General features: G+C 45.0%; 1 protein-coding gene across 4 annotated transcripts in view; it reads right to left on the bottom strand.

Moving 5' to 3' along the window:
* The window catches only part of TCP11 (t-complex 11), a 243,874-nt gene that overhangs the window by 104,362 nt on the left and 126,507 nt on the right, over positions 1–13,005 (bottom strand). For 3 of the 4 annotated variants that reach the window (XM_069633483.1, XM_069633482.1, XM_069633484.1), the window contains exons 3-6: positions 5,272–5,404; positions 4,414–4,534; positions 3,863–4,083; positions 3,336–3,472 (exon numbers count right to left, since the gene is read on the bottom strand). In XM_069633483.1, the coding sequence (XP_069489584.1) occupies positions 3,336–3,472; positions 3,863–4,083; positions 4,414–4,534; positions 5,272–5,404 (612 nt within the window). Of the gene's footprint in view, positions 1–3,335; positions 3,473–3,862; positions 4,084–4,413; positions 4,535–5,271; positions 5,427–13,005 lie in introns of all 4 variants that reach the window. The other variant, XM_069633485.1, reaches the window with a different exon arrangement.

The raw sequence follows: 13,005 nt of genomic DNA, 5'->3' as shown, positions 1-13,005 counted from the left end.
CCCCCTACGTGATTGAAATGTAATTGATGAAATATGTATCTGATATGTGTATTATATGTATGGTTATATGCAATGTGCAATAAGTTGAATCTGTATTGACCTTCAATAAAAAGTTTTTAAAATAAAAAAGATTTATAAATACAAAACCCTATAGCTTTGGCAGTCCATCCCTACCAGCTAAGTAGACCTAGCACCTCAGAGTGAAAATTTCAGAGAGCGGGCACAGTCTTGGAAGTCCCCCTCTCCCCCCCCCGCATCACCCCCAGAACAGCCTCTAGCAAAAGCAATAGCCTGAGCACTAGACCAGAGTTTTGAAGCTAGGAAAAAAAGGTTTTTGGCATACTCTACCAAATCGCATCACAATAGGAGTTAGCTTGCGTGGTTAGCCTTGGCCAAAGGTCCACTGATCACAACCAGGCATGGGACAGTTAGAAAGTAGCCTTTACACCGATGCAATTCCTATGGTTGGTTGGGGGTTGTCATGAACAGGAATGCTGACTTGGGACTGGATGTCATTAAGGGATCGCAACTGCAACCCCTGTGATCTCCCTTGCTACCCCTAGAAAAAAAATGCAAAAACTTTAAAAAAATGTTTTTACATTGAAGTTTCTGGAGTGGGTGGTTTTCTGATAGCTATAGCCGGTAAAATAGCTCAGTGGGTTGAGCACTAGCTGCTGCAATGTGTGCGTGATCTGCAGGTGGCAGGTTCGACTTGCAGAAAGGTCAATTCAGTCTTTCATCCTGCTGAGGTTGATAAATGAGTACCAACACAGGTTAGGTGATATTGTATGTATATTTGTTCTATATGAAGCACTTAAGCGTAAGTTCTATATAATAACACATCATTATCGGTTGGCCTTGGACGTCTGCTTGCATTCACAGTGATTTGATCATATGGGCCTATACGCACTGATATAGATCACTTTACAGTGACATCGTAACCATATTTTTCATAGTGTACGCAAACAATTTTAGGTGCGGCCACTCACTTTTGCCGAGGGGTGAAAGGTTGTGTTCCAACTCTTCCCGTGATGTCACTTTGGGGTGGGGTCAAATGGCATCACTTCCTGTGATGTCATAAGAGGTCAAGGGTTGTGTGATGTCACTTCTGCTACCCCTGGCATTTTGATGAAATGACCTGGACTTGGGCCTTGAAATTCGAATTTCTACTACCCTTAGGGTACTACAAAATCACTGGTGTCATTTGTGCCGTTGGTCCAGTTGTAGGCTGTCCACGGGCCACAGAGGCAGTGGGTGGACTTGTGTTTGGTTAAGGCTAAACTGAGGCTTGTCTCTCTGTTGCTGCCATTCCGAAGATCTAACAGGATGGCATAGTCACTTCTGGACAGAAACCACAGCAGCTCCCACGACGATAGGAGACCCGCCCCCTAGGATATTGCAGACAAAGGCAACAGCAAAGTTTACTCCCATCAAAGGAAGACATGAGAGACACGCGACAGTGAGAAAGAGTTGGCTTCAAGAAGGCTCTTCATTCTGGAGAGAAGGATGGAAGGTGTTCAGCCACATGTCAGCAACTTACAAAGTCCTGCGCTCCAGCTCAAGGTTGGCAGGTGCTGCACAGATGGTGCCAGGACACTTCCGACAGCTTCTGGCAGCAGGTGTCTCATGCAGGATCTGAACAGGTGTTTCTCACTAGCGTATGGGTCGAAGCCCTGACTATGGTCTTCGAGGCTGCAGCAAAAGAGGCAGGGTTTCACCAGGATATGCCTTTAGTATTGTTAGTCATCCTCAGAGCAGTCATCCGGGTCTTAAGCACAGGCTTCCCTTCTTCAGGGTCTTGGCTCCAGTGGGTAACGGCTGCAGGGCTCCCCTTATTTCAATGTGGGCTGCCATAGCCCACCAATGGCAAGGATCTTCTCAAACAGTTGAGGTCTGTTCAATCACAGATCACCTCAAACCCCAAACCCCAAATCTGCCCAGCAACGGGCATCCGTTAGCCAGAATGTCTAGTCGAACAAGATAGTCCCGATTCCCAATATCAGGCCAGGTCACAAACACTATCAATTTAACAAGGAATACAAGCTGGATCCAGCGAAAGCGCATAACTTGTATGGATGGCATTTCCTGATGTGAGACAACTGGAAGAAGGCCAAAGAACAAGATGACCAAAGGACAGGGCAAAAAACACATGGCAGTAAAAAAGGATTTATGCAGTAAATAATAAAAATTGCCAACAGAGTGCATCATCATCAATGTATATTAAATACAATTGTTTAGAACGCGCATAATACACAGAGGTTTCTAAGCGCGTACCCGGGGATTGAATCTGTGTTGCTCTGCGCAGTCTTGCTTCCAAGGCGAACGCGTTGCCCCCGAGCTATCCTCTAGATACCAAATACATTGTCCCCTGCCACCTGCTTACTTAGGCACATCAAATCTGTAATCAAAATGTTACTAGAGAAACATTGAAAGGGGTAACAATGCAGCACTTCACTGCAAGGAGATGTGTGCAATAGTGAAATACAGGTATCTCACGCAGGGGACAGAGTTCCCCTGCACTGGTAAACATACACTGAAAGGTGCCCTCCAAAATAACTGAGTTGAGCAGGGGAAATAAAGCAAAAAGATGTACCTACCCCATAGGGTTCAAGTAACTAGCAGAGGTAGGGGGTTTTGAAGTGATGTCCTTGGAAGGAAAGTTTCAAAAATAAAAATGTTTCCCAACAGATGTCTAAAAAGACAAATCAATCAGTATAAAGTGTACGAAAGGAAAGCGGATGCAATTGATAGATTGTTTGACAAAAACAGGAACAAGAGGATAAAACATAAATTTAGCACACATTCGCATAATATCTACTACTTGCCCTCTTCAGTTAAATTGCCCCACCACATTCCAAAGCTGAATTATGTATATCCTACAGTCATCAGTACATTGAGAGTGAACTGCAGCCATAATGTTTTCTTATAAGACGAAACATCAAGGAAATATTAGCATTAAAATAGCTCCCGGCAGGAGCCAACTACAGGGATCAAATAAGGTGTTCATTAACAGTTTTACAAGTTTATTGCTATTCTTGAAGGTGCCCCTGCCGATTACTTTAACGCTTTTAAACAAATGAGTAGCCCTTTAAAACACCTATGATCAACCTTCCCCTTTCCTCCTCACCACCTCACATCACACCCCAAAAAGAACACTACAATCCCTGTTGGAATGGCCAACATAAATAGGTGTCCTGCCTTTTAACCATCCATAAACCGTCTACTCTTGAATCCAGTTTGGTTCTGCCCAAGATGCACTCTGACAGAGAGAATGTATGTCTTTCATATAATTGAGCCTGCAATCATCTGCACAAAGTGGTTCATGCCCCACTTACCTGGCTGCTTGTCAAGCAGTTCCTGGAACTTGCCCCTCTCATACTCTACGGATTGGTGTTGCAGGTGTGGTCGCAGGCTAAAAACAGCAAAGTTGGCCATGTCCAATTTCATAAGGTCCAGCACATGGAAAATCTCCCTGAATGGGGGTGAAGTACAACCATTTACTACTACTTCGTTGTAGCACTACACTCCATGCTTTACAATGCAAAGGCCTACCGTCGAAAAACCATAATTCCAGCCTTCAAATATTTGGGTAACAGAGGAATTACAGACAAAGAAATTGACGCAGCAAATCCAGAGACGGCAATGCTCAATCCTGGGTGTACCATACACAATCTCCTAGATGCAAGGCAATATTTAAACTTCTTCAAATTAATTCCAGGGCTACCAACTGAATAACCAGGATCATGTAAAAAATGTCACGTCCTATTGAAGAACCTGCAGCAGATTCCTTCATTTTCATTCAGTTTATAGGCTCCTCCTCTAACCTCCACCCCCAAAATGCCCAGCTTGTATCTTTACGCACTTGAAGAGGTCCACAGTATCAGTCAGCCCCCTCAGCCTCTGCACCTCTTCGTCTCGGATGGGAGCACACAGCATTGCCATCATGTCCAGGATGAAACGCACAAGTTGAAGGACATCCACTGCCCCGTGCTTAGCTCCCTGGTGGATCAACTCCATGTCCAACACCTCCTCTATCAGAGCCTTCAGACGGCCATGACTGGGCAGTAGAACTGTAAGTAGTGCCTGTCAGAGACAACCCACAGTTCAATAAAAAATAATAAATAGACTAGAAAGGTAACCACAAAAAAATAAAACTTGTGTTGCGTGGGTAAACAGGTTACAAAATATGAATGCTAAACCTGGTCTATGTACGTGCATGATATATATATTTCTTCCGTAAACAGGAAACTGCCTTCTGCAGGTACATCACTGAAGAATTCATGAAGGAAAGTCTGATCACCGCCAACACACACACACACACACACACCCCCACACCCCCCCACACACACACACACACACAGTGTTGGAATTTTCGCACACACACAGACATTGGGACCATGGAAAATCACTTGCCTCTTTGATTTCTTGCAGCAGTTTAATTGCCTGTGTATGATCCGGTGGGTTTGCTGAGAGCTGATCCCGGAGGCTATCCCAAAATACCTTGTGCACAATCTCTTTTACTTTATGTTCTAGGCTAAGAAGAGAAAGGAGAAAACACAGGGTCATTCGAACCACTCAACCTTGGGTGTCTTTAAAGGTGCTTGCTAAGGGACTTGTTGAGGTTTGTGGTTCAATACAGTACCAGAGTGAACAGAGGTTGGGTGTCTCAATCAGCAGTTACTTGGGAAAAAGAAGGTAACAGGTAGCATAGTTTCTTGTAATGGTGAGAGATTCTGTGGTAAGGGCTCAAGTTATTGCACTCAATAACTAGAAGTTCCAAAGTTTCCATTGGGCTCTTATTCATACAATATCTGCAGTTCCTACCAGTTACAAGTCACCTTAGCTCTCGCACCCACAACTTCATTAGTCAGGCATAGGTACTCTTGAAGGGAATTTTCTGTTTTTCTTGGGAGGTTGAGAGGTCTAAAAAAAAAAAACTATTCTTTTTGAGGGGATGGTGGAAGGCACAAGAGGAGGGGGTCGAGGTTTGAAGGGGTGATTCTAAGAAGAGACCGGTTTATGTGATCAGCGGGACGGGCATAAGATGCTAGCCTGAAAAACAGACTAATCAATACCGGGTGGGCGGTTTGTTCTCAATGGCTTGGCAGTGGATGGATGTGGCAAGAAATGTGGCCCCCTGAGAAGGGACTGGTCTTGGGGTGGGACACTATAGAAGCAGGTGTCCATGAACAGGAACAGGTGAGGAGCAGGGTATTTCGTAAGGGACTGGTGGCAGGAGAGCGGGATAAAGATTTACTCTCTAGAACATACCTGCCTGAAGGGAAGACTAGTTCCTTCAGCTGGAAGTTCTTGTTCATCACTATTTCATGGGCTATTGTCAGGTCAGAGACTCCTCGTGCTACCTCCATGACATCGGCGGCCGAGAGGACTTGAGTGGAGCCAGCTGTAGGTGGAAAAACCCAGTACTTTGAAACGCAACGAAACACAAAAAGGTGAGAAACTTCTATAAAATCAGTGCAATTTTTCCAAAAACTTGCAAGTCTATTAAAAATGTGGAAAACAAAATATTCTTGAATGTATAAAACAGACGAAACAAGGATAGAAAAATTATTCACTCACATTTTTAAAAGCAAATAATTAATGTGTGCAATAGATTTGAATCAAGACATGGGTTCAAATTCAGTCATCTGCAATGTTGTGTAAAATAAACAAAATGTTGAAAATTCTTAATGTAATAGAAAAAAGTCTTCATGGCAAAAGGGCGTTTTGTACACCAACATGTCTTTTCTTAAATAGTTTCATTTATTTACTGTGTGTTGTAGTTTAATACAAACATTTCACACATTAAAACAAATCACAAAGTGAAGAGAGAAAAAACCCATGAACAATAATTAATGATAACCGTACAATATACCCATACATTAAACCCTGCGTAGCACACACAAAAACATAATAGTATATCAAAGAAAATAAAGAACAATGAAAGAAATGCATCTCAAATAGCAATTTATCTCACAAAAAATATATTTGCCCCCAAATGTATCATAATACAATTAACATACCTTACAGCTAAAATTAGAAGGGAAACCGGTGTTCCTCCCAAAATAGTCATCCAAAAGTTCATATCGGAGTATAAAAAACGTTTGTCAAATACAAAACAATAACAAAAATGGACACTTTCGCTTATTCAAGGCATGGCACTCAATACATAGAAGTTCCAAAGTTTCCACCAGGCTCTTATTTATACAAAATCTGCAGTTCCTACCAATAAGGGGTCACCTTAGCTCTCGCACCCACAACTTCATTAGTCAGGCATAGGTTCAATCTAATCCTAAGAGGCCAATATCGTAAAAGCCTTAAAGGGAATTTAATTAAATGGGGTGGAACCGGGCCACCCTCTCAAACTGGGTAGTATGGGGTTCTGGGACTCCCAGGCCTGGTCAGACACGGGAATGGAATGGGCGGGGCAGATGTTCAGAGAGGGTGAATTTCTAGCATACGAGGAACTGAGGGACGCTCTTGGATATGGGTCTCTTTCCATCTTCGAATACCTCCGCATCCTCTGCGACCAGTCCGGGGGTCAAAACTTGAGACGGTTGGCCCCCTTCGAAAAACTCCTGGACACAGCGACTTCAAGAAGGGGGCTGTATCCAGAATGTACAAAATCTTGAACACTAACAACCTTCCGGGTAGGAGGAGCTTCCGCTCATTCTGGAACGACCTGGCAGGAGAGGATATTTCAGAGGACGCTTGGTCGAGGATATTTAAAATAGCATTCCATGGGAACTTATTCACCTCGGACATGGAGCATAATTTTAAGATTCTGCAGGGGTGGCATAGAAACCCAGCGAAACTGTCAAAGATGTTTGCAAGGGTGCCACCAATATCTCAAGGGGATGCGGCCAGGTGGGTACCAGGAGCCACATGTGGTGGCACTGCCCAAAGGTCCAAGACTTCTGGGGGAAGGTGAGGGACTGGATTGCGGAGGTATCAGACAAACTTCTCCCACCAAATACGATGCTGCTGGGGCTCCCCCCGGAGGAAACGGAAATACATAGGTACCCAAGGATGTGGGAACCAATGTTGAGAGCGGGTAGGTTGGCCCGGGCGCAGAAGTGGAAGAGTCCGGAGACCCCCTCCAAGGAAGACAGGCTGAAAAAAGTGAAAAACATGTTCCTGATGGACAAACTGACTGCAATGGTGAATAATGATTCTGGTTCATTCCTAGCGTACTGGTATGGGGTGCAGCAGTCCTGGGGATGGGACGTTCACTGACACCAAAGCGAGGCCCTGGCATGAGAGGGGAGGGACGGGGATATGCTGTAAACAAACCGGGTGCCCACGGCCCGGGGGACAGCGGCCTTAACTCAACCGGCAATATGGTCAATCACAACTCCTAAGTACAGGATATGAAGAGAACATTCAGAGTCTCCCAAGATTAAAGTTCTTGTTCGGGCGCGGGGATCGGGGGGGGGGGGGGGGGGGGGGGGTGGTGCTCTGGTGTTGGGGTGGGGGGGAGGAGGGGGATAGGTTTAATGGGTCAGTTGATTGTATACGCTTTAAATCTGCATTGAACCTGTTTGTAACAATAAGAAAATGTGAATAAAATCAAAGCTAAAAAGAAAATGGGGTGGAACCGCAGATTCCTCTCCAACCCACCCTCCCATAACCTAAAGTGATGACATGGGGGATACGCTCCCTCTGGGCTTTGGATATTGCTGCGATTCAATGTTATTTCTCCCTCGGAATACGCTCCTGCACACTCTTGTGCATTGCTTTCCCAGGTTTCCTAGTAGCCACCACAGCTGCTGCTTGCTTTTTATTATCCAGAACATCCCCCTCCACAGGATCACTATAGTTTAGATACAAGACCACGTTGGTCATGTCTTATAGGCTGTATGAGGGTTCTGGAAAGCCAGACAATACTGTGTCATTGTCTTTCTGCACCTTCCCATTTTTCTCTACAAGTAATACTTCTTCCAAGAAACCCAGCTTAGAGTTAATTGAATTCAGGGCTGGTTTCTGATCTCGAAATGTATTCCATCAATCATATAAGCGGACCAAAGAGTTTAGAACAAAATTAAAGGCCGCTACAGAGGGCGGCCCCAAAATTGTAACTAATGTAGGCGAATGCAAGCACTTGGGCGACAGCGCATGTGACAAGGCTCAGCTTCACTCACTACTCCAATTATCTGGTCTGTCTATTACTAGTGTTATTGGAGACACCAGATAATATACTTAAGCTCAGGTCATTCATGCACTCAATGACCAATGACAGGGATGGCGAAAGGGAGTAGTGCATCTTTCGCCCCTGCAGGGCAACATCCACTGAACACTCTGGCATTTCCCCTTGGTCAATTACTGCTCTTTTTAGAAAAAAAAGCAGCAATCTTTTCCACCTTTATTGGAAGGCAACACGTGCACTTTGTCTGTAGCAATGTAGGCCATGGTAATAGCTGGGATGAATCAGTAGTTATTCCCCCAAAATCCGGCCCGAGACCTTCCTCATGTGGCAAGGGTAAGGGCAGACTCTTCCTGGCCCCGACCCTGGAGGGTGCGGGGATATGGGTGAATCACATGGGGGAGGAAACCAGTCATTCCCCTGTTTAACTTTCCCCGAAACCCATTTATTCAACTTGTTTTCTTTAATAAAATAGCTAAAGTTGAAAACTCTTTACAAAATTGTTTGCCTCACATTTCTAACCCCGCACATAGCCTTCTCAAGTTAAGATTCTGCTTGTTGATTCTCAATGGCCATTATGGCTATTGTGTGTGGTGTGGTCCAGATCGGTCTGGAGTTGGGTGCTCCTTTAGTTTCGTCTGCAGCCAGCTGCCTTGAGCCATGACAACTAGGAGTCTGCACAATCAACATCTACTGCTCCACCTCCCATGGGGCGTAACCACTTACCGGCTTGGCAGTCTCCCGTTCCTGCTCGCAAGCTGCCTGGTTCTGCTGTGGCACCTCCTCCTGCAGACTCCATCTTCCGGCCGCCTTGCTGGAGTTTTAAAGACACTCCCAGATGGGTATTACATTATGTCCAGGGCGAAGCACCGGGTAAATTCCAGACAAGGCCCACACACTGTCTGCAGCACTTAGTGTTTGTGGGTGTGCTCCAGTGCGGCTTGGAGCCAGATGCTCCTATACTTTCATGTACAGTCTGTTGCCTTGAGCGCTGACAACTGTGAATCTGTACAACAACATCTACTGCTAACACCCCCACCACTCCACAAAACCCCCTCTGCCCCAGGCAGTAACCACTAACATGCTCGGCAGTCTGCCAGTCCAGCTCATCTTCACTTTTTCCCCCCGCTTCTCATTACGCTTTTTCCTTCACCTCTGTTCTCATCTTCTTTCCCTATATCCCCCCCCCCCATATCTCCAGGTCTTCTCTGCACCTCACGTTTTCTTACTGTTACTTCTCTTTCTGCTTATTTCTCAAACACCATCTTCTTTCCTTTTCTATTATCCCTGTTCCCACACATTCCTCCCAGTCTCCCTCCGCTCACACTTTCCATCAACGCTTTCTTTGTCCTTCAATAATTCTTCCCTGTATCCCTTCTCTGCCTTTGCTGCCCATTAGGCTGATGCCGCCGCTTCTTTAAAAATCGACACTCTCCCATCCTCTCACACTTTTTCAAACCCCCTCCCGACCCCCTCAACCATGGTCGTCGACTCCTGAGCTTTGCTACATAAGACCTACTCTTCGTCAGTATCCTTCCACCTTAGATTGCTCCGTTCTCTTCTAGCTTCACTCTACCTTTGATGCAGCCCTCTTCCCGGCGAAACAGTCTCATTACTCTGAGCTTCTTTCTTACTCCTTAAATCCTCGTTGTCTTTTCCAAACTATCTCGTATCCTTTCTCCCCAATCTCCTGTTCCTGCTTTTATTTCTTCTCTTTCTGCAGATGACCCCGGATCTCACTTTTCCTCCAATGTCACTCTGTTCTGCTATCATGCCTTTGATGTCCTCTCAGTCTCTCTTCGCTACCTTCTCCTCGGGTTTCCTGCACCTCCTTCACTGCCCTTTCTGAAAACTAGTTTTTGGTATTCATAGCTAAGGTAGTCTCGGGAGGATAGCTCAGGGGCAACGTGCTCACCTTGCAAGCAAGGCCACACGGAACAACACAGGTTCGGATCCCAGGATCCGTGCTTGGACACCTCTGGGTATTAAGCGCGTTATAAATAACCCATCATATCAAAATCATCCCACTTCTGCTCCTCTTGATCCCCTTCCTTCTCTCGTCTCGTGCTTAAAGTCTATCCCCTCCTTCTTCCCTTTCTTACCTCTCTGTTCAACATCCAACTTCAAACCTCTGGTTTCACTCTTCTTTTAAACATGCCACAATCATTCGGATTCTCAAAAAAAAACCTTTGGATTCTTCTTTTCACCTACATCTCTCCCCCCCCCCAATCGCTCTAAACTCCTGCAATGTGTTGTTTATTCTAAGTCTCTTCTTTCTTCACGTCCTCCTTTTCAATATGGCTCCTGTCCTCACCACTCTACTGAGGCTGCTTTACTCTCCGTCTGTGACTCTTTCCTCCCTGCTTGTTATGATAGGCATTCTTCACTCCTAATCCCTCTTGACTTTTCGGCAGCTTTCAACCCCATCGATCACTCCCTCTTGCTCACTTCTCGTTCTTCTCTGGTTCTGTGCTTAGTTGGTTTAAATCTTACTTCTCTGGTTGTACCTACTCTGTCTCCTGGGAAGGTAGCACTTGACTCTCCTTCCCGTTACATCAGGGTGTTCCTCAAGGTTTTAAAATAAAAAAATAAAAACATTTTTGTTAAAAAGTGTAGCAGGCGCCCCTCTCTAGAAAGAACATGGCACGATAACCTGTTCTGTGGTTTTTACACACTTTGAGAGTCCATAACAATCACTTTGTTCACTGTACTTAGCCAGGTTCTTTCCAGCGAGGGGCTCCTGCTAGCTTTTCTGTATTGTTCCTCAAGGTTCGGTCCTGTGTCCCGTTCTGTTCTCTCTCCACACTGGTTCTCCGCTTCGTTGGGGTATCCAACCACTTCTACGCAGACATTAAGCTTTTTGTATCTTTCTCTTCGTTCTCCACTGCAATCCATGCTACCTCATCCTCCTGTCTTTTGGTCTATTAAATTGGTCTAGAATTTCTCAAGCCGTCTTCTATTCCCCTTCTCCTTGCAAATCGGTTACCCCAAGCACTCTAATCTTCGGCTGACTGTCCTTTTATTCTCGTGTTAAGTTTGAAGTCGTGTTTTCAAGTCCATTTACAATCTATCCACTCATCTCTTCTCTCATTGTACTGCCCTTCTTGCAGACTCTGCTCTCAATGTTTTTTCCTCTTAGCAGTACCTCGTTCTCCTTGTGCCCAGCTCTGCCTTTTCCCACTTTCGGACCCTTTACACTGGAACGCGCTACCAATCGCCCTTCGTTCTCTTACTTTGTTTCGCTCTAGCTTGCGTGATCACCTTCTTTCCTGCTAAACTGGTCCAATGCATAATGTCCATATTTCACTTGCTGTAATGGTTTCTTTTAAAAAGAGGTGTTTATTGCTTTGGCGTATAGCACTTTATAAATTCAAATAAAATAAAAAATAAAAATACAAAAGAAATAAAGTAAAGTAGTGTTGCCATTTGGGGCCTGAGGAGGGACAGAAGAAGGGCGCAGACACTTTAACATTTCTACTTGTGTGTTTATTAAATGATAAAAAAGGCCAAACTGTCCCTATTGCTATGTGGGTGTACCTGGCCTATGTAAATAACTAAGGTGCTAGTCCGTCGTCAGGAAGTAACAAAAATAAAGTCTGCGGTCCAAAAATGAAATCCCAACTGACCCTACCACTTTTCTTAACAAAATAACTTCAGGAGAAGGTCTCCCATCTCCATATTGTCTTCTCTCTCAGGGTTTCGTCTTTGAGTCAAAGTTCTTATTAGTAGGTTAATTTCAAATAGTCTCTTGTCACCCTCTTTACAAGTTCTTGTAATTCCTTCATAGGTTCTCTGGGTTTTCTCTCCTTCGTAGGGGTTGTTTTCCAAGAATCCCTTTTAATATTTTCTCTTATCTTTTGCTCCTCAGTGATGTGCCGTTATACTTAACTGTGATTTGCTTTCTTGGTAGTTAATGTGCCCCTTCGTTTGAGTTGGGTTGGCTTGCATTTCTTTCCTCTTATGAATTTCACCAGTCTTATTTTCATAGAATTCTCCTTCTGATTTACAGCCTCTGCCTCTTAGCATATATGGTACCTGCCCCTCTTCCCATGTTATTTATGTCCCATTCTTAATTTCTTTTTCAGCTTTTATCTCCCTCTCATCATTACAGTTCCATCTCAGACTTTTATTTCAGTGTCTAAGCAGTTTCACCGAGACCAGTTTATCTTAAATTCCTTGGCAGCCTCACGGGTTTCCCCGTTACCTTGCTGTGGGGCAACGTCTCTGGGGTCTGTGTTGGCTCGGGTTCCCTTTCGTTGTTCAGGCTCTCAGCCATTTCATCTTCTCTGGTGTTCCTATCACTCAGCACCCTCTCTGTGCTAACAAGTACCACTGAGGTATCTGGACGGGTCTCCGACTTTGCAGTGTTGTGGTTTTGGTGTTGTTATATGGGCACCCAACCCACCACAAAGTAGTTGGGGTCACTCCACCACAGTCTTCTCGATTTCCCTCGCCTACATTTGTACGGTGCACATCCGCTGCTTTGCTCTTGCTCTCAAAGCCGTTTCCGAAACTTGCATGCTCTGTGGCACTCCTTAGCTTCACCGCTCTCCAGTGTTAGGCTATCAGGGGGCTAACCCTGCCTGTGTGTCTCTCCCCTTTGCCTTGCCTTGCCTTGCCTTGCCCTGCGGTGTGTGCTGCTCCTTTCGTCTCCTAGTCTCATTTAAATGGAGATTTATGTTTAAAGGGACAGATCTTTCTTGGTTAAAAAGTATAATTTTAGTTTTGTCTTCAGCCAAGTCTCTGGATTTTACACAGTTCTTTACCTCAGATAGTCCCACGTATGCCATGATGGGGTATGTCTTAGGGAGTTCCACACAGGAACGGGAGTCCTTGTCCCCAAAGAGGGAGTCTCTTCCAGT

Source organism: Ambystoma mexicanum, chromosome 13 (genome assembly GCF_040938575.1).
Source record: "Ambystoma mexicanum isolate Mex_15411 chromosome 13, UKY_AmexF1_1, whole genome shotgun sequence".
Taxonomy (NCBI): domain Eukaryota; kingdom Metazoa; phylum Chordata; class Amphibia; order Caudata; family Ambystomatidae; genus Ambystoma; species Ambystoma mexicanum.
This window is presented reverse-complemented; position numbering and strand designations above follow the sequence as displayed.